The 21836-nt window shown below is 44.5% G+C and overlaps 2 protein-coding genes across 4 annotated transcripts in view; one reads left to right on the top strand and one right to left on the bottom strand.

Annotated features, from left to right (window-relative positions):
• The first annotated feature begins 374 nt into the window (after positions 1 to 374).
• Tsr2 (TSR2, ribosome maturation factor) lies at positions 375 to 8890 on the top strand. Of its 2 annotated transcripts, XM_087600099.1 has the most exons (6): positions 386 to 475; positions 648 to 738; positions 1630 to 1734; positions 4215 to 4306; positions 5160 to 5336; positions 5529 to 6463. In XM_087600099.1, the coding sequence occupies exons 1-6, from the start codon at positions 392 to 394 to the stop codon at positions 5661 to 5663; spliced, it is 684 nt and encodes a 227-aa protein (XP_087456225.1). In that variant the 5' UTR covers positions 386 to 391; the 3' UTR covers positions 5664 to 6463.
• Positions 6257 to 21836, bottom strand: part of Fgd1 (FYVE, RhoGEF and PH domain containing 1) — a 42999-nt gene continuing 27419 nt past the window's right edge. The window contains 10 exon segments of one of the 2 annotated variants that reach the window (NM_001414732.1): positions 6257 to 7357; positions 7867 to 8010; positions 8977 to 9138; positions 9316 to 9441; positions 9780 to 9881; positions 10338 to 10368; positions 15452 to 15531; positions 15651 to 15743; positions 16283 to 16429; positions 16573 to 16631. In NM_001414732.1, coding sequence (NP_001401661.1) covers positions 7052 to 7357; positions 7867 to 8010; positions 8977 to 9138; positions 9316 to 9441; positions 9780 to 9881; positions 10338 to 10368; positions 15452 to 15531; positions 15651 to 15743; positions 16283 to 16429; positions 16573 to 16631 — 1250 coding nt within the window. In that variant the 3' untranslated portion in view covers positions 6257 to 7051. 2 annotated transcript variants of the gene reach the window in all.

Below are 21836 nucleotides of genomic sequence, written 5' to 3'. Positions count from 1 at the left end.
TGCATGCCATGACACCTGTGGAAGTGAGGGAAAATTGCAGACGTCGGTTCTCTATTTCTATCCTGTGGGGCTCAGGGATTGAACTCAGTTCTTCAGGACTGGCGGGAATTGCCTTTAACTGCTGAGCCTCGCAAATGTAGGTTCTTTCGCCCCTCTATTCTTTTCCCCTTTCCTTTTTATTTCAGCTATGCTTCCTAAGTTCTCCTTTCATTATTAGGATTTACTGTGGTAAGTGATAGCATCTACCAGTGACAGTACTTTCCACTGTTCTGGTCTTGCTGCCAGATCATCAGAAAACTAAACTGCGTTTTGAGAATCGGCTTTCGGCTCCTTTTCCCTGGAGAGGTCGGCCGTGCGATTGGGCTTCCTGGGAGCCACGTGACCTAAACGGATGATGGCGGGCGCCGCGGAAGACGTGCGATTGCTCTTCGGAGCTGGCGTCCGCGCCGCGCTGGAGGCTTGGCCTGCTTTACAGGTAAGTGAGGTTATGCAGGGGGTAACGATTAGGGCTGGGACAAAATAGAAGCTGGCCAGGCAAGGCGCCAGAGCCATTGCTGGGCGGTGTAAACGGCAGACTCCCAGGGCAGGCCACGCCACGCCACTCTGGTTTCCATGCTGTCATGGTTGCCTTGGGCCTGTGTTCGCAGATCGCTGTGGAGAATGGCTTCGGGGGCGTGCACAGCCAGGAGAAGGCCGAGTGGCTGGGGGGTGCAGTGGAGGATTACTTCATCGCCAATGGTGAGTGAGTGTGAGATGTTGCTGTCTGTCGCAGTGTTGAGTGGGGGAACCTCGACCTAGAGAGCCCGCGTTTGATGAATGAATCGTGACTTTGGGATCAGAATTGTGTCTTTAGAGTGTTTTGGAGGCAATGACACTCAATAATTCTATTAAGCTGGAGAACATATTTTGCCTTCCAGAGAGTCATTTTCCTAGTTATGGAAAGATCCGACGAAAAGAACTATTCGAGTCGTATCTTGTAACTTAAAATTGCTGGATTGGGGGCGGGGTGCGGGGGAGGGGACAGTTCTGTGGACAAAGGCTGACAAGAATAACAGCCGAGTTTGATAGCTGGCACCACGTGGATGGAGAAAACTGACCACTTAAGGTGTCCTCTAATTCTCCCTACACAAGTAAATATAATTTAAAAATTGTTGGGTGAGGAGTGTAGCCCAGTGGTAGAGCACTTTCCTAGTCTGCTCATGTCCCTAGGCTCCAACCCTAGTGCCACCAAAACTAAAAGCAGTACCTCCGATAAAATAAAAGGCATCCAGGCCCTGTGGTGAAGGCCTGTAATCTCAGTTATTCCTGAGGCAAAAGGACCTCAAGTTCAAAACTAGCCTGAACAATCTCACCATGACCTTGTCTCATAACACAAAAATAAAATACTTGGAGATATAGTGCATGCTTACTACATGTGAGGCTATACACTACCACAAATGAATAAATGAATGAAAGAAGCAAATATTATAGTTATTAAATTTGTATCCAAAGTCTAGCATATGGGCCATGTTTGTAATTCTAGAACCAGGGAGACTGAGATAGAGGAATTGCTCTGAGTTTCAAGCTCCATCCTGATGATAAAGGGTTGGAGAGATGTTCAGCTGCTAAAAGTTCCTTCTGCTCTTCCAGAGGATGTGAGTTGGTTTCCCATGTCTGACAGCTCACAACCACCTGTAACTCCAGCTCCAGAGGATCTAAAAAGTGTTCCTTATCTGCCCACATGTGCATATGCAGGTAATTAACAAATAAGTAAAACAGGGCTGGAACGATGGCTCAGCACTTAAGAGCATTTGTTCTTGCCGAGATCCTGGGTTCAGTTCCCAGCACCTACATGGTGTTTCACAGCTATCTAGGACTCCAGTTCCAGGGGATTTGATACGATCTGCTGTCCTCTCTGGGCACCAGACACATGCATAGTGCACAGGCATCCGTGCAAGCAAAACAAAACAACATTCACATGAAATAAATAGAACAAAAATCCTCTTCCAAAAGATTTTAGGGTGCCATAAGAATTAAGCAGTTTTCACAATCTGGAATTCTAAAAGTCTTAGCATGTCTTAATTGTGGCCAGCCACATTCTAAGTGCCTATGCTTGGTTAACCACATATGGCCACTTCTACAGCAAAGGTCTACACCTCCATTTTGTCTTTGTGGGGTATAAGAGAATAAGAGGACTTGGAGTATTGCATGCTGGATTTTTTTAAACTCTTCATTAATATCTTAGTTTTGAGGATGGTATTAAGCAGAGTCACAGCTCAACATTTACAGTCTAGTAAGTGATTTCAGGTAAGTAAATGAGTAATTAAAATACTGGGCGGAATGTGTTATGATAAAGAGGAGCTCAGAGCCTGAGGAGAAGCTTTTTTTTTTTTTTTTGAGGCAGGGTTTCTCTGTGTAGCTCTGATTGTTTTTGAACTCTTTTGTTGACTAGGCTGGCCTCAGACTCAAAGACATCTACCTGTCTCTGCCTCCCAAGTGCTGGGATTAAAGTTGTGCACAGGTGAAGATGAGGGGTGTGTGTGTGTCTGTGTACAGAGACATCTTGATAGTAAAGAGTAAGAGATAGAAGGCCTTCTGTGACTTTGCTTATAGAGATATAAGGCCAGAGTCTGTAAAATTCAAGCTATAGACTTGTCTCATTAGATGTTCAATGAAGAAAAAGTTTCTCCAGTCAAATTACATAAGCTCTTTTTCCTCTAGCTGCTATTATTCTTAGTTACTACTAAGAATAATACTAAGTAGTAGTAGTAGTAGTAGTAGTAGTAGTAGTAGTAGTAATTGGAGACAGTCTTTCCTTCTATAGGCCAGACTGCCATAGATTTATATTCTTCGTGCCTCATTTTACTGAGTACAGGGTTACAGGTGTGTGCCATCAGTCCTGACTGTTTTCCATTTGCTTTTTATGGAGATTCTCCTGTCAAACTCAGCAAAATTGAGCTAGGAATGTAACGCAATTGGTAGAGTATTTATCTAACATAAGAAGCCCTGGGTTCAACCCCTAGAGCCACATTAAGCAGGCATGGTGATTCATGCCTATAATTTTAGCACTGGGGAGGTTAAAGCAGGAGGATCACCAGAAGGAATTCCAAGCTAACCTTGTACTATACAGGGCATTTGATGCTAGCCTGGGCACTCTTGAAACTCAAAATATTTCCCAAAGGCAAACTTCACAATAGGTGATAAAATTCATGAGCAGATTCTAAGGTAAGTAATATGATGGTGTTTGCTAGCTTGAAAATTCAGAAGGTAGTTGGTATAGAAATTAAGGTCTAACAGGACAGTGGCAATGGCCAGGGAAAGGAGAGTATTTGTCCATAGAGGGGGAGTTGGAAAAGAAAGATTTATGATGAATGGCAGGGTAGATTAGAAGCCTCTCATTGGATAGAGGAACCCTGGAGGATGAGATGCTGGTTTGGAAGACAGGATAATAAACCTGGCTTTGGATATGGGGATTTGAAGCACCTGTCTAACATCTGAGTAGATCAATTAGTCTGAGTAGAAGAGAAATTTTGAGGCTGTAAGATTTGAAGGGCAGGTAAAAGTAGAAATGTGGAAGAGTTATGTCTGGGACAAGGCATATAAGGTAAAGAAAGCTAGTTTTTCATTTAGGAAAGAAAGACCATGGACCCGTAAGATAACTGAGGTACAGAGTCTGAAGGCAGTATTGGGGTTATGATTTCATTTTTGGAAGTAGTGCATCCAGCTGAGGGTGTAGTTCAGTGGTAGTTTGCCCAGCATGTGCTTGACCCTGGGGCTGATCCCCAGCACCAAAAAGCAATGAAGTCCCATGTCCATTTCTTCTTACTCATTGCCCTTGAGTCTCTGGACTCCTTTTTTAGTGGAGCCACAGTTGTGAAGGGTCTCAACATTTCAGCACTTCAGCTGTGAAGTGATGCAAATTAATAGTAGGAATCTCATCTCCCTTGTGCCAAGCATTGTGGCCAACAAGTCCCCCCCCCCCCAATAGACCCTCCTGGAGGTTCTATTAGCCTTTCTTTACAAATGAGAAAATTGGAGGCTCTGAGAGAACCAGCTTGCTCAAGATTGCCTTGAACTGAGGTCAGGTAGAATAAACAAGTAAAAGAGGGTGTTTTAGTGAATAAAGGGTCACTGGATCTTTACCTACCAACCAGATATAGCAGGCAGGTATTTAAGAATGGTCAGGGCTGATGAAGTTGGTCTTTGGTTAAAGGGTTCTGTCCTTTCCTATTTAGCTGACTTGGAGCTGGAAGAGATAGAAGATTTTCTTGGGGAGCTGATGACCACTGAGTTTGATACCGTTGTGGAAGATGGGAGTCTGCCCCAGGTGAGCTTATGGAGACAGCTGCTAGCCCCCTGCCTGCTCTTTCTCCCTATTTCCTGTTAGGGACAAGGTTCTTGGTCGTCATTCTTTTCTTGAGGTGTAGACAACATTCCCTATAGCCTTTTCAAACATTACCTTTATTTCTTTCCTTATATAATTTTCAACCATGTATTTTCCCCACACCCCACCAGCTGGGTTGGATCAAATTCCATCCCTATTCTAATAAACACTGCTCATCCTAGTGAGATGTCTTTCATTTTGCATCTTTAGTCCCTTTTTTCCTTTTTTTTTTTGACAGTGTTTTACTCTCTAGCATGGGTAGCCTAAACTGTACTGTGTAGCCCAGTCAACCTCAAATTCATAGCAGTCAGCATGCTTCAGTCTCCCAAGTAGTGGGATTACAGCCGTGTACCACTTAGTCAATTCTAGTACCTTCCCTTCTAGGAGGCCCTCATTGAAGGCTTCACACCCTCACCCAAGCCCTTCAGTTGTTGTTGCTTCATTGAACTTTGTTGGGTTTTTTTTGAGACAGGATCTTACTATGTAATCCTGGCTGTCCTAGAACTTGCCATGTAGACCAGGCTGGCCTTGATCTCAGAGATCTGCTTGCCTCTGCCTACTGAGTGCTAGGATACAGATGTGTTTTATTGACAGTGTGTTACTGTGAAGCCAGGCTGATCTCAATCTCAAAATTCTCCTGCCTCAGAGGTCTCTCATTTATATGCATCCACCACTGTGCCTCTTCTTAGGGAGAAAAGAGCCCTGAAAATTCAAACCCTCCCCCTCTACTCTGCTCTAAACAGGCTGGCTTTATAGTAGATTGATAAATCTAAGTTTTGGGGTATTTTCTTGATAGGTGAGCCAGCAACTACAGACCATGTTCCACCACTTCCAGAAGGGTGATGGGGCTGCTCTTCAGGAGATGACCTCTCATATCAACCAAAAAAAGTGCAAAGTCACAGCTACCCCACTTAAGACGGCCAAAGAAACTGATGTGGCAGAAGATGATGTGGACAGCGTGGAAGAAATGGAGGTGAAAGAAGTCCTGTACTTGGGGCGGGGGTTATCCCCAAATGTTTTCTGGAAGAGTGCCTAGATTCACAGGGAAGTGGTGGCAGTTTGAGGGAGTGGTGTTATTTCCAAGGATAGCTCACATAGTCATGGAAAACTTGGGAGTAGAGCCTGGGTAATGTACTTAGTTATTTTTCTTTCATTTTCCTTCCAGGTGACAGCTACTAATGATGGGGCCACAACGGATGGGGTCTGCCCCCAGTCTCAACCTTCTGATCCAGACTCCCAGACTATTAAGGAAGAGGATATAGTTGAAGATGGCTGGACCATTGTCCGGAGAAAGAAATGAGCAGGGCAGTACATGTTTGGGGCCCTTGTTTGTTGGGTGTTATGAGAGACTTATAGGAGCTGTTTTTGGGGGAACTATACACCTCTGTTCTGGAAACCGTATCCCTTCTTTGTTCCCATCCTTCCCTTCAGGGGAAGAAAAGCCCTAAAGTCCTTGGTTGTGGGGTTGATGAGACCTATTCCAGCCCCTTGAATCTTAAGGTACCATATGAGAGATGAGACCAGGTTTCCCAGCATAGTGCCTCCTAGGTGCAGTGAATTGGAAGATGGGTGATAGGTGTGGATGTGGTTATAGAAGCCAGGCTTGTGGAAAGTAGGCAGGTACATTTATGGAAAGGACCGGAATTCCACAGTGGGAGGCTGGCTGGCTTGGCAATTGTGAGAAAAGCATACAGCTGGAAGAGAGATGTAGAAGTCTACATTCCCCAATGTCCCCACCCTAGCCTCCCACAGAGCATTCCCCAACCGACCAGAATTTTCATCCTCCTGGGAATTCTCCCCCTTGAATACCCTTGAGAGTTTGAAGGACTTAACTAAAAGTGGTGAACTTGGGAAAGTTGGGCTGTTTTAAGTCCAGGGATGAGGCTTAAGATCTTAATAACATAACACTTTCTTGTTTAATTCATGATTTAACCTTGGAATCAGCTTTCTGAGAGCTGAGCTTCAAAATTCATCAAGAGAGTAGTTTCTGCACCCTCCCCTCTCCCTTAGTAGCCTGGGACTTCGGACAAACGGACGGACCATAGCAGTGCTCTGAAAGTTACTGTACGCCTGAAATAAACTGTATTTTTCTTTAAAAAACAGTATCCATTGTCCTCCCCTCCCGCCCCCCCATTCCCGTCCTGCCCAGTGGCCCTGCCATGGATCTGGACGATAAAATACTGGATTGCTTTGGGGCTAGGTAGAAGCTATAAGCCATGGGAAAGGCAAGAAGGGTCTAGTCACCACCCCATGTAAAGTCATACATGTGAAGACACTGGCTGAGGAGGAAAGGGTGGATTGGGGTCCTAGGGTCAGTAGCAGAGCTGGCACTTGAATCCAGGTCTCCTGCCTCTGGTACTTTTGTGGGGAACTAGATGAAAGTAGGATCTGTGGGGTACTGGGAGGAAACAGACTAATTCAAGTGAGTCTAGCAATTAGCTCCTGCCCTCCCTGGGGACAGGGATTTAAAAAATTAACATCAATGTAGGAATAGTTTGTCTTTCTTTTTTAAAAAGCCCACATTTTGTGAAAAGATGAATTAAAAAACCCAAGACCCAGCATTCGGGATTGAAAGTGCCCTTGATGGGAATTCAAGTATTGACTGCATTGGGAGTGGGCTAGAGCCCCCAATTGAACATGGGCAGCTGGAGTGTGGGGCAGGAACTCCCAGTTCCCCCCCCAAACCCTCTAGGTCTTGTCTCGGGTCTGGGAGGCTTCAGGAGGTTCAGCAGTGGCTCCTGAAGCTGCCACTGTTGTCTCCTCCATCTCCTTGTCCTCAGACAGTGTGGGCCCTGGGCAGAATGTGTCCCCACGGCCCGCCCTGCCAAGCACAGCCATCCAGCGCCGCTGGAGTTCTTCTGTCTCTGGGCTGAAGTACCAGCTTAGGTGGCTCTGGGTGATCTTGAAGACATGCCTCCTGTCTGGCCGCTCCCCTGCCTCAGGAGGCCCCACCTCAAAGCCAATGAGGGGCAGGCTGCGTTGGGCTTTCACATCCTGGAGAGGAAGGACAGAGAGCTAGTGTCACTTAGGGCCAGACAGTATCCTCTGCCCAGTGAAACAACTTTGCACTGTTCTGCTGTTTCCCTCTGTGAAAAACACTGCCTTCACTGTAATGAACATAAAGATGTCTGAACTGGGACTAGAAGGCAGGCTGGTTACATGTCTATCTCCTCCCATGCCCAAATCAACTGCTAATCTTTACTATTACAGATGCAGTTCTTTCGCTAGTTCCTCTATCTGCCTATTCTGTTCTAGTGTCACACCTAGAGGCTCCTGTCTCTGCTCCTGTTTTCTCCAGAAAGCCAGACTTCCCACCTCACCCTCATTTTCCCCGTATCTTGGCCTCCAAACACTTCTACCTACCTGCTCTGTCATGTAAGGATAGGGGTTTTTATTTTTCCCTTTGCTAGGCTTACCCTGTCCCTGCAGGACAAGGCATACAGGAGAAGGGCAGCCCAGCTTTGTCAGATAGCTGGAAAAACCTGAAGGAGTAGGATGCACACCTGAGGGGCTCCATAGATGTACAGCACCAAGGGTTCATTCTCGGGAACCACAAACCATGCCTTGTGCCATCCTTTCCCACCCTTCTCCATGTAGTGCAGGAAGCTGCAGATGACGCTGTTCTCAGCAGCCACTGAGGCCTGTTTCTGTGATCAGAGACACAGTACAGGGTACATCAATGTTGATGGAAAGCTTTGCTCTTGGCTTAAACAGCCCCATAGTGTATGGACTATGTCTCAGACAGAGGTAGCAAAACTGTGCAAGTCATAGCTAAAATGATTTGGCCTTTGTCACTGAAATAAGCAGAGTGAGGCTTGGCTGCTGACTCTAACAACAATAAGGGGTGTGCAGATTTCAGTGGGGACAGTGAAATAAATGCTGGCCAGATACTCTTCAAGCTAAGGGACATTCACAGCTAACTCTTTTCATCTTTCATTATATACTTACTGCCTGCTCTGAGAAAGTCCTTCTAATGTGATTAATGGGATGAGTGGGTGCCTAACACCATCTGTCTTAGAGTCCTAACAATAGATGAAAATGCAGGACTTCTGAGAAGAGCACAGAGGGTGTTTATGGGATTGAAATTAGCATAAACAAGGCATTTAAAATAGTTATGGTACAGAGGAAGCTCCCTTACATTTGGGATACCTTGATTTTACTTTTAAAAAAAAACAATCACCCCACATATGTGTATATTCATGGTCCTAAAAGATAGGATCAGTATTAACAGTGGCAACTTCTGGGTAAAGCACTATGTCTTATTTTGTGTTCTTATCCTATTTCACAATTTAAAAATGTACTTAGTTCATTTTTAAATAATCCTATAGGCTAGCCTAGGTTATGCAGTGAGACTCTGTCTGAAATAAAACGATACCTAGAAGCATTTTTCTGGTTGTACAACTTAGCCAAATATACTCTCTGTGTTTCAGTTTCCTCATATGTAAATGAAGGATACGGGTATAGGTTGTTCAGTTACTGTAAGAGTTAAGTGTTTAACATTCTTTAATAAAAATCCTTTTAACCCTTACACTCATTCTCCTTGTCTCAAGCCTGATCACCTGATTAATGAGTGCTTCCCCTGGCTCAGTAACTAGGGCACACTTTCCTCTTACCTCTAGGATGGACCTCCTGCGCTGGGGTGTATGTTGGCTACAGGCTGGACTGCTCCCGGGTGCTCCATGCAAGGCCACATAGCAATCAGTGCACACACGGTTGGAACGATTGTTGTCATAGATGAGTCGTGCTCGGAACTCAGAGCATTTCCCACAAACCACCTGGGGCAGCAAGTGGGCAGGAACAGCTTGATTGCCTTTGGCTTTTCTCTTCAAGTGTATCAACCACCATAGCCAACTTGCAGCCTCCTCCTTCTTGGAGGGTACCCCATCAGAAGTGGGCCTTTAAGCTGTCAGCCTGACCCCACCTTAGCTCTGCCCCTGCCTCCCAACACTCACATGCCCACAGGCCTTGCAGTGGTGCCTGCGTTTGGTGATGGAATTGAAGGGCTCCTGGCAGCGCATGCACATGGTGACTTCCTTTTCCCGGATAGGCGTAGGTGCCCTCTTCCCAAGATCCACGTTCTAGGGGAGGGTTAGGGCCCAGGTCAGAGACAGCTCCTCAGCCCAGCCCAGCCAGCCCACCTAGCCCACCTTGCCTCTGCTCTGAGGCTTAAATCATCATGGGGTTGGGGAGTGCATATACAGGTCTGGTTCCACCCCTACCATACTATTATTGGAGGCAAGTCCTTCACTTTCTGGAGTGCAATCTGCAGCCCTACTAGCAGAAGACGGCTTTTGAGGGCCTGCCTGCACTGCCTCTCTACTCCCTATTTTCTGGGGAAAGGAAAATATCTCAAGAAAAAGGTGGGAACGTGGAGCTTCAAGGGGATCCCAGTACTGAAGAAGAGTAGGACTCTTACTGGAGAGTTAGGGGGAGTATCTTCATCATCCCTGTTTGTTGAGTTCAACAGTTTGAAAGTCTCCAGGGTCTGTTCATGCTTCAGGAGGGTAGAATTGATGGCCTGGCAAAGAGGTGTGAGAAATGAGAGGTCAGATCACTCCATCGTAACGGCCTATCTCTGCCCTCACCACACCGTCCTATGCCTTAGCTTAGACTTCTAGGCCCAGCTCTGTCCTCACCACATATGACTGAGAAAATCCCTCCTTAAATCCAGGTCTATGACTAGTAATTATCAAATGTGGGAAGGGGAGTGGTGGCTGAAAAAACTCTGAAGGCCTTCCTGGCTGCTGGCTAGGTGCAAGCTTTTACAAAGCTTGGTTCAGAGGAGCTGACTTTCTAAAAGAATGATTCTATCTGCCCTCATGACTTCAGCTTGCTTATCTGTAAGAGTGTGATAATAGCATCTGTGGAAGGCTGGTGTCCAAACCTATTCCATTTATTTTTAACTATATCAGTCCCTAAGAGATCTGTTAATAAATACCCTTCCAGACCCCTACCACAAAGCCTTGGGTGTTACCTGGACCCAGTCTTTCTTCTCCTCCTCAGTCCTTGCAGGGGAGAAAAGAAAGGAGTTGAGTTAGGCAGGTCAATAAAACGCAATCTGAATGGTATTTTAAGTTATAGGACCTAGGCTTCACTACACTTCTTCACTTTATGTAACCTTGAACAAGTCACATAACCTGTGATTATTCAACAATGTCTTCTAGATCAAGGAGCTCATGGTACACTATAGGAGACAGACAGGGACAATACAAGGGGAATCAGTGTGGACTCTAGAGGACATGAATGAAGACTGAGGAGTCCAGAGAAGGGGACATACCTCATGTTGGAATGGGACTTTTAAGAAAGGTTTCCAAAGGGAGGTGCTAGGCCTCAGAGGGAAAAAGGTGAAGTGTATGTAAGAGTATGGAACATACATGAAACTATATCTGCTAACATGTCAACTTTGCAAAGGGAGGCAGGGTTTTTAAAGATTTATTTTATGTATGTGAGTGCACTGTTGCAAAGTAGGACCCCTTACTTTGCTATCTCTGGATTCCTACTTTCCTTCCACATTTACATTCTACGCTTCAAATGTATTTTTCTAATAGGAAATCTTGACTATATCATTAGGACCACTGTATGAAAAAGTAAAGAAGTGAAACAAGTTATGATGTTGAGCCACTATTTAGGGATGTAGGATGCAAGTTAGTGGCTGAGTGCTTACCTAGCATGCAAGGTCCTTCCCCAGAACTTGCAACATACATGCACATGCACATGAACTGATGAATTGTAATCAAATGTTTAATTCCCATCTGTAGTATACTTAAGACCTATGCATTTCAATACAGAATCTGCCAAGAAAAGAGTATGGCAGTGATACTGAAACAAGCTGTAAACTCTAGTTAATGATTTTCTACTAATGCCAGACTTTAGAGGAGGGTTATGTATGGTAAGGCTTGCAACTTGTTTTGAAATGTATTTAAAATTAAAAGGGCTCAGTAGTAAAGGGCATGTAATCTTGCAGAGTTCAGTTCCTAACACCCACACTGTGTACCTCATACCACCTGTACCTCTAATTCCAAGGTGATCCAATGCCTGGGATTTCTGTGGGAAATGGCACTTGCATGTACAAACCCATACACAGATACACACAGATACACACACACACATACACAGAGAGAGAGAGAGAGAGTCATTGGATATTCAGTTTTGCCAGCACCATCTGCTGAAGAAGCTGTCTTTTCTACAATGTATGATTTTAGCATCTTTGTCAAAACTCAAGTGGCTAAGTCAAGCATGGTGATATATCTGTCAACCTGGCAGATATATGTGTCAAGTGGACACAGGACCAGGAGGAGTTCAAGGATGTCCAGTGCTCCGTAAGGCTGTCTCAAAAAACCAAAAACTAAACAAATTAGTTGACTATGGCTCTGTGTGTGTGTGTGTGTGTGTGTGTGTGTGTGTGTGTGTGTGTGTGTGTGAGAGAGAGAGAGAGAGAGAGAGAGAGTGTGTTTATTTCTAGGTCCTATATCTCATCAATCTAAATGTCTATTTTTGTGCCAGCACCATGTTATTTAATTATGGCTCTGTAATATACGCTGAAATCAGGCATGACAGTATATCAAATATTGACTCAGCTCCTAGGTATATATATGAAAGATTAGCATACCACAGAAATTACATGCCCATCTATGTTTATACTATTCACAATAGCCATTATGTAATTAGCCCTGAGTTGTCAACTGACAATTAGATAAAAGTGTATGTGTGTGAGTATGTATGTGTGTATTAGGGAATTTTCATGAATCCATAAAGAATAAAATGTTATTTGCCAGAAAATGGATGCAACTACAGATCATTATATTAAGTGAAATAAGCCAGATGCAGAAAAACACATATCATGTGTTTTATCTCATTTGTGGAGTCTAGATTTTACATATATATACAAAATCATTTTATATATGACATTGAAGTAGAAGCAAGACTGTTAGGGGGAAGAGTGGGGAAGAAGCACAGGGAGGGTTTGGATATAAAGTATGGTCAAAGTACAGGATATACATACATACTTGTATGAAAAATGTCTTGCCAGGTGTGGTGGCACACGCCTTTAATCCCAGGACTCAGGAGGCAGAGGCAGGCAGATCACTGAGTTCAGGGCCAGCATAGTCTACAAAGTGAGTTCCAGGCCAGCCAGGGCTACTCAGAGAAACCCTATCATGAAAAACAAAAACAAACAGCCTATCATGCACAATGGTCAGATATCAAGAAGAAGCATCAAGCATTGGATTGGTGGATAGCTAAAAATATAGATCTATGATATGCTAAATATAACACCATGTTAATCCTTGTAGACTCTAAATGATGTATTAGTGCTCACTGTAATTCTTTCTAGTTTTCTGTACTTTGGGAAAGGTTCATAATAAAAAATGTGGCTGCAGGTACTGGGAAACAGCACAGTTATTAAAGCACTTGCTATGCAAGCATGAAGACCTGAGATCAGATCCTAATAGCTACACAAAAGCTAGAAATTGTGGCAAATATCTATAAGCCCAGCACCGAGAGGGGAGTTGGTCTGACTATATATTCATAAAAAATAATTACTTCTTTATATTTTTCAACTTTAATTTCTTGGCAGTGAACAAGTGTTGCTCTTACTTTTTAAGAATTATGGTAGAATTTGTGACCATTCATAAGGTATATAAGGATGAAGTTCATATTTGTTAGTCCTACTTACTCAGGAAAATAAGTCAGGAGAACCATTTGAACTGAAGAGTTCCAAGGATGGCCTGGGACCAAACCAAAGCAAAATATGCCAATGTCTTGTGTATGAAAGAAGAGAAGTTCTGGCAATGGGACCCAGGTCCTTATGGAGGGTAGGCAAGTTCTCTCCTTCTATCCATAGTTATTGGTTCTTAAATCAATGGCTCTAAGTCCTGGTGTTCATCAAATCACCTGAGGAGCTTTGTTGAGAATACTTGAAGGCCAATTAAATTGGAATCTTTGGGGATGGAGCCCAGGCATCAGTACTTTAAAAAGTCCTCAGCTGATTCCACAAATTGCCAAGATAAGAACCAGCTAAGCTATATTTAAGATTATGGGTGCTGAGGGCACCCGGCACATATATGCATGTAGGCAAAACACCCCACACACACAGACACACACACACACACAAATTGTAAAGAAGTAAACCCTTCTTTTTTAAGTAAAAAAAAAAAAAGATTATGGGTGCTTATACTGTTTGGGTTTTTTTTTATTTTGTTTTGTTTTTGTATATTTAAAACTAATCCGTCCCTCTTGTTTTTTTGTTTTTGTTTTTGTTTTTTCAGACAAGGTCTCACAGTCTATCTCAGTCTTGCCTTGAATTTCCCAGCAATCTCCCTGCCCCAGCCTTTCAAACAGTGGGATTACAGGCAGAAACCACCACACCAGACAGAAAGTTTTCATTAAAAAATTTTTTAAGGGGCTAGAGAGCTAGCTCGGCAGTTAAGAGGACTTGGTATTCTTCTAGACGACCCTGCCGGATTCAATTCCCTGCACCCACTTCACAACCATTTCCAACTCTGGTTCCAGGGTATCTGACACCATCTTCTGACCTCCTCAGACACCTTGTAAGTACATACTGCCAGACATACATGCAAGGAAGGCACCCATAAACATTATAAAGTTTTTTAATAAATAATTTAAAAAATGACTAGTGGAGTCAGGTGTGATGGTGTGTGCCTTTAATCCCAGCACTCTGGAGGCAAAAGCAAGTAGGTCTCTGTGAGTTTGAGGCCAGCCTATTCTACATTAGCAAGTTCTAGACCTGCCAGGGCTGCATAGTAAGACCCTGACTCGAGGAGAAAATGTAATTGGCTGGAGATGGCTCATGTAGAGGACCCAAGTTCAGTTCTCACAGTTCATGTCCTGCAGTTGACAACTGCTTATAATTCTAGCTCCAATGGACCTGTTGCTCCTCACAGACTCCAAAGTCACCTGTACTCATATGCACATACCAGACACATGGCATACACATAATTTTTAAATAATCAAAATAAATCTTTAAAAAAAGTGAACACTAGAGATACTAAGCCAAGAGAATTATTTTGAATTCAAGGCCAACCTGAGCAATTTCCAGACAATAAATATCATTACAAAGTCATTTCTCCATGCCATTCTGTTGCGGCTAGGAGGAAATCACTGTTTGGAGGCCCCTCTGTACCCAGAACTCTTCAGAAGATCCCTAACTCTAGGCAGATGCCATGCCTTTGTGGCTTGTCTCTTCCCTAGATGGTCCTGTTTTTTGTTTTGCCAGGCCTATTATTCCTTCCTGATTCTTGTACAACTACAGGCCTCAGGGAGGTTCTCTTGGTCTCCCAGAACGTCAAGGTCCAACCACTAAGCTTGGTTGTTTTGTTTTGTTTTCTTGAGGCAGGGTTTCTTTTTGTAGCTTTAGCTATCCTGGAACTCACTCTGCAGACCAGGCTAGCCTCAAACTCAAAAGATTTTCCTGCTTCTGCCTCCCAAGTGCCAGGATTAAAGGTATGTGCCACCACTGCCTGGCCCAACTACTAGGTTGCCTTAACTCTTCTCCCTTCTGCCTCCATGCACTCCTCATCTGTCACCTCTTACTTCCAAGCAGCCTACCAGTAAAGGCCACGTACTGATGTGCACTCACTTTGCAGCCCTGATCAGGACCTTGTTAGACACTTTTACCTGGACTCTCAGAAAGTAGACAGTGGTTAGGAACCCATGTGCCAAGCTGATGAGGCCTAAGCTCCAATTTCAGCTCTGATCCTGCTAGCTGGATCTAGGAAAGGTACCTCAATTTATACAGCTTTAAAATGGACTGATGGTAGCTATATGTGGTGGTGATAGCCATTTGTGAGGCTATTCATGACAGGGTTAAGTAATCCACTCTTCCCTAGGTTCTGGAGTTTGTTCATTCTCCAAAATGCTTTCCTGACCAACATAAGACCTTTTCCCACACCATGTACATAAATGTGTCATCTTCAAAATCACCCACACACACATAGCTGAGGAGCAAGGCCATCTCTTTTGGGGTAAAGGTGTTCACTCTTTCTCTGGAAAGATCTCTAGGCCTGGAGTGCCTCAGCATATCTGAAGTAAAGAGTGAGTTGGAGGGAAGGCATAGACAAGGACAGGTACCTGGCCTGGAGTTCAAGAGAGCGCTGTTTTCCTGACACCAAGAAGGTCCGAGGCATGTTGAGGTTGGAGCTTTCCTTTAGCTAAAAGGAGGAGGGAAGAATCATAGTGAGGCCTACAGAGCTCCACAGGGGCCTGCACATATGCACACTACACTGGGATCAATGCCCCACCCCACATTTCCAGTTCTCATGGTGCTCACCTCCATGCCATCTACATCAATGCGTGCCCGCACGCTAAACTTCTGGCCAAGGAGCCGCAGCCTGGGCACGCAGTAAAGAAGGCGGTCGTTGAACTAGGAGGAAGAGGAAGATTTGAGATGCATGTACAGGGGCTTAGTGTAGATGGTTAAGTTTCCTCACCCTCATACTACTACTAAGGGTGTAAGGCAATAAATGGAGGAAAGTTACAACAAATTGTCAGGCAGTGGTAGCACAAGGTTTTGATCCCAGCACTCGGGAGGCAGAGGAAGACATACATCTGAGTTCAAGGTCAGTCTGGTCTACAGAGTGAGTGGAGTTCCAGGATAGCCACCATACAGAGAAACTCTGTCTCATACATACACACATAAAAAGCTAATTCAAATCTAATACAACGGTGATGAGGAAAGAGAAGGAAATGACAAGGAAATGTCATGGGAGTTACTTCCTAGTTGGCCAATTCATATCTAAATTGTAGTTACATAATCTACAAAAATATTTCTAGCTTACATAGTGAAAATACAATGACTGCCCCAAGGAAAGGACAGCTGGCTAGAGGTCTATTCTTGAATAACTACCAGGTTATCTATGTACCAAGGACATAGCCACCCACAAGCCCACCCCTGGCACTTACTAATATGAGGTATCGATCTTGAGTGGTCCCATTCTTTGCTGACAGCTTAAGGATATGACCTTCTTTTATGAGCTCTTTGGTGGGACTGACAATGTCCTCCTCACCCCCTAGCAGCTCATAGACCTTCAGCAGCTTGTGCATTCGTTCCTGGCAGGAAGTAAAAGATAAAGCTTGGGGTGGGCAACACCTCCCCTTAAATGTCCTCAAATCAAGCCTACCTCCACCAGGCCCAGGACAGAGCTACCACAGAGGGATGGCTAAGAAAGGACAGGGCTTGAAGGGCCACTTACCATTTTACGGATGGCAGCATTAGAGTGTTCTGCTGCTGTGGCTATCAGCTCCAAAGACTCTACAGCACAGAAAAGTAAGATCAGGTGGGAGTCCAACGAGAGGAAGCTCTGCAGGACAGCTCTACTCCATGAATATCTCCTTCTGGCTAACTACACTCTCCCCCTCCCGGCAAATGCCAGCCTCAAAAGATGTTCATGACTACATCGTTTCAAATCAGAAACTGCCCACATTAACAACACAGTAGCAGAAATATGGGATAGCTGTCAGCCAATAAAATGTAAGCTTGGTAAAATGATTATGACCATTAACTGGCAGGAAACAAGGTCATGTTGGACACTTGTTTCTGGCGAGTGGGACTATGGATAGTTCTTGGGTTTACTTTTGTTGTTATTGTTTGTTTTGTTTTATTTTTGAGACAGAATCTTTCTATATTCCCCTGGGTGACCTTTAAATCCTAGGCTCAAACCAAATCGAAAGAACAGCAGCAGCAACGACAAAAGACTATAAAGAGGACTGGGGATGCTCAGTTGGAGAGTCCCTCTAACACATGTAAGGCCCTGGGGTCCATCATACCTAGCACCATATAAACTGGGTGTGGTGTTGGTGATGCATGCCCATAACCCCAGCACTCAGGAGGTAGAGATGGTAGGATTAGAAAGTCAAGGTCATCCTCAGGCACACAGCCAGTTTGAGGTCAGCCTATGATATGTAAGACCCTATCTCGAATGCACACACATGCACACACAAGCACACACAAGAAAATGTAGATGACGATAAAGATAAGGCAGCAGTAGCTGCAGTAGCAAAACAAAGTGGAGTTGGGGGAATGTGGCTTGTGGTAGAGCATTTGCTTTGAATGTTAGAGGAAGGGAAGAAGGGAGGGAAGAAGGGAGAGACACTGTTGTTTGTCTTCCCAGTTCTGACTATAGGCACATGTTCTATGCAAAAATACTCTTGCATTGCAATGGGTTTTTTTTATATCACTGTCAAACCTAAAACAAAATGTTCAACCATAGGAGCTTAGTTATAGAATTTACAGCACAGGCAAATAGTAGAAAATCAATCATTAACAATGATATTTATGTAGGGTTTTTGACAATATGGGAAATGTTCAGAGTGTCTTAGGAAAAGGATACAAGTTCGAATATATAAAATAATCTAAGTTTTGCTAACACATATCTAAAAAATGTATGCTTAAACATTTATCATGGGGCCCAGGTCACAGGAGGTTTCTTGGTCCCCCACTTTTGTCATCTTTTCGGTTATTTCCATACTTCCTATGGGGACATTGTCATTATGAAAAAAAATGAAACAAGTCTTCATAAATCTCCACATGTTATATATACCTACCCTGCCTCTGCCTCTGCCTCCAGTCTGGCTGCAGCTTTAGGGTTCCCACTCTACACAGTTGATTCCCACCTCAGAACTCATGCCTGCACTAGAGAAACACATCCACATGGATGGCAAAGCAAGCCCTGTTTCCTAAGACGAGCACATTCTGGTACTAAAGAGGATCCTTTGGCCACTTCTCCAGCTCAGGTCTCCATATGCCTTTCAGGTGCTGGGCCTTCCTCCAACTCCCCTTCAACCCTGGCAGCCAGAAGGAGCTTTCTTGTACGCAGCTTACTGTTTCCCCTCCGCTTAAATCTGTCAATGTTTCACTATGCCAGCACAGCAAAGACCCAGCTCTTTTGTCTAGCATTGAAAGCCCTTGGTGATTGGCTTCAATTGACCGCTGTGGCTTCCTCCATATGCACCTCCCTAAACAAGCCCTGTCTTGCTTCATTTGGCCAACTGCCATCCAGCCTTCTGGATTTGGCTTACCACGTCTAGCAGCCTTCCCTAAGCTCCAAGGATGAGTTAGGACACTGTCCTTGCTTCTTCTGCCTCACTAGTCACACTGCATGCTCAACACTCACTGCATCTGAGTCCCTCAGTATACAAGAAGTCGCTGAGGAAAGGGCTCACTTCCCACTACCTTTCTCAGGGATCCCCAACGGATGCTTAGTATAAATCAGCCCCTCGAATAAACAGAACCTCAGAAGACTAGTTTAACAGAGTTAAAAGCCAAGACTTGCCGAGTGGTGGTAACATGTCTTTAATCCCAGCACTAAGGAGGCAGAGACAGGCAGATCTCTGTGAGTTCAAGGGCAGCCTGCTCTACAGAGCTAGTTTAGGACAGCCAGGGATAGAGAGAGAAATCCTGTCTTGAAAAAAAACATAAGCCAAAGACTCAGGTGGTTATCTACTTAGAAGGTGGCAGCTGCTTTTTTTCCTATGGATGCTGCATCTTTCACACCCCAGGAGAGCCCAAAGGGACAAGAAGATTGGCGAGTTGGGGGCACAGAAACTTAGGCCTGTATACATGGTTAGGCTCAGACTAGAAGCTGTGTTTGCTGTCAGGACCTGTCTAGTGATGTACCATGCAGGAAACAAATTAACACTTCTGGGAATCCCAGGCTCTGTTTGGGAGTTTTTTCTGAGGATGTTAGCCTAAAGTTAGAAGCTTTAGTGGGGCCTAGGCTGGGCTTGCCAGTCTGGGGTCTCATTCTAGAGTTCACTCTTGGGCTCTGGAGTTTAGTCTGGGAGCAAAAGGGAGGTGAGTCAGTCAACAGAACCAGAAAGATGATTCAGTGGGGCTCAGCTTAAGGATTTTACTTTGAGTCATAAAATATAGAGAGCTCAGCATAGGATCTTGAGCTGGGTAGCTCAGTGGGCAGATCTTAGCCAGCTCTCATTCAGGGTAGGAAACCATCCTTCGAAGTTTATTTGTGTGGTTGACAGAGTTCCCTTTTGGAGTCAATATAGGGAATTCGAAGATCTGTTCTAGAGATTCAGATATGGTTGAAGCTAGTACAAAACAGGAAACTGAAGTTAATAAACTCACCTGATAGCTAACTCAGTATGGACCTTACCCAGAACATTTAGTTATCAAAAATAGCTAATGTTTATTGAGTCTTTGTCATGTGCCAGGTACTCTGCTAAATATTTTAACTAGATTATCTCATTTAGCCTCAAAACAATTCTGTAAAATAGACATTATCATTTCCTAGTAAGCTTATAAGAAAAGCAAGCTTGAAGTTAGGCAGTCACTACGCCCAACTGGGTTTGGGGTTGTTTTATGTGAAGCCCTGGAGAGTTAACCTGGGGCTTCACATGTGCTAGGCAAGTGCTCTCCTGCTAACATGCCTACCCTACCTTTTCCTTATTAATTTGCCCAGGTCGGCCTTGGATTTGACTTTTAGCCCAGGTAGCCAGTCCTCCTGCCGTGGCCTGCAGAGTAGTTAAGATTAATAGGCATGGTACCTGGCCTAGAAGGCGCTTTCTTCAGATTTTGGTTTTACGCCTTACATTGGCCCCTCAGTGGAGCTCTCATTTGAGAGAGGAATGTGGTACTTAATATGCAGCTGTCTGTTGGCAGAGCTTAGTTACCAAATTTTCTCAAAGTCTAGTTTATTTCAGAGGTCCAGGTTGGGGAACAAAGTGCCCTCACCTGGTTAGGTGAAGGGTTTGGGGAGTATGCACAGAACAGGACACAACTGTCTGCTCCCCGTTCCTGTGGTCTGTACACTTTCTCTGCTCCTCCCTACGTTTGGGCTACTTCTTCATTTTTTATTTCTGATCCCACCTTCCTGAGCCTTTACTGGGTCCTCCCGTTTTCCCTTTCATTTAGATTCACTCCCTTTGGTAAATGTCACTTGCTCCATGGCATTGGATACTAAGCTGTGCACCACTGGCACCTTAAATTCCCCCCAGGAATTCTAGACTCATCTAAGTATCTAAACTGGCAGCTCCCTTGTGTGCATGTGTAAGTACCCATGGAGCCCAGAAGAGGGCATCTGTTCCCTCTGGAGCACAACAGGTAGTTGTGAGCTGTCTAAATACGAGTGCTAGCAGCTGAACTTGGCTTCTCTGAAAAAGTACTATGTGCTCTTTTAATCACAGAGTTCTCTCTCTAGCCCCAAGAACCATCATTCTTGACTCTACCAGTCTCAGCATCTGTGGTATCCTGAGGTCTTCAGTGCTACTTCTAAATAGACTATATCTGGAATGGAACCGTTTCTCATCACCACTGCTACTACAAAAGCCCGTGCCCCTTCTCCTTCTCTTACTCTCCAGCCAATCCTAATCCTGGCCTTCCTGTGAGTATCCACTGCACTCAGAATAAACTAATCACCTCATCTGAGCTTCCAAAGCTTTCTCCTCCAACCTCTTTCTAACTATCATTCTGCCCTCCCTTGTCACCCTCAGGTCATAGAGCCCTCTTTGTTGTCACAGATATACAACCACCTCTATCAGCTTGCCCATCTCCCCCTGCTTTGGAGCCTCCACATTTACTACTGAAGCAGCCTAGAACATTCCCCTCCCATTAGCCTGTGGCAACTTTCTTGTTATTCGGGTTTTGGTTTAGCCATCTTCCCTGCATAGAAGTCACCGGGTAAAAGTAGACTGTCTGGTCGCCCTTACATCACTCCCCTACGTCTGCAAGTCACACTTAGCACCGACAGATATGTTCCTGTGGATTTGTCACACTTGGTTATTGGCTCTCTCCAACTAAAACACATACTCCCTGAGTCAAGGACCTCATTGATTTTGCTCAGTTCCTGATTCCCCGCGCCTAGAACAATGCACAAACACTGAGTTGTTATGTTAGTGATGAATAAATGAAAATATGAGTTCAAGGAAGAGCAAGTGGGCTAGATTCAAGAGCTCCATCTGAGGCCTGACCTGACACAGATGGGGGAAATATGGAAGGAATCTAAACCAACTACTTTTCTAGAGATTCAGTAAACGAAGAATTACTCTCTGAAGAGGAGGTATCTCAGCCTATAGATCCAAACCTGAGAGGCGTAAAATATAGGAACACGTCTGATCGCGCTTGAAATTCTTTGGGGAGGTTCATTCTTGGGAGTAGCCAGTGGGCCTGGAGTAGAGCTCTAAATGAACTCTGGAGGGTGAAAATCTAGAAGTCTGACTATATGGGGCTTTTACTTGGGAGCTCATCCATAGAGAATTAATAAAATGGGCTTGGCCTGAAGCATTCAAGCTAGGCTCTGAGCCTGGAGGCTCAGGCTCCAGAGGGTTAGGCTCCCTTTCATTCTCAGCTTCATTGAGAGATGAATCTTGGGTTCAGCCTAAGAAAAGCATGGTCTCCTAAAGATGATCAGACTAAGCATACCCCTTAGACCGTACAGTTCCAGTCACAAGTTCCTAACTGGGCTCTTTCTGGGTAAGGAAGGCAGAGTAATGAACCTGGAGATTC

The sequence above is a fragment of the Rattus norvegicus genome, chromosome X (genome assembly GCF_021556685.1).
Source record: "Rattus norvegicus strain SHRSP/BbbUtx chromosome X, alternate assembly SHRSP_T2T, whole genome shotgun sequence".
Lineage (NCBI taxonomy): Eukaryota > Metazoa > Chordata > Mammalia > Rodentia > Muridae > Rattus > Rattus norvegicus.
Note: the sequence above shows the minus strand (reverse complement) of the source record. Positions and strands in the feature narration are given on the sequence as shown.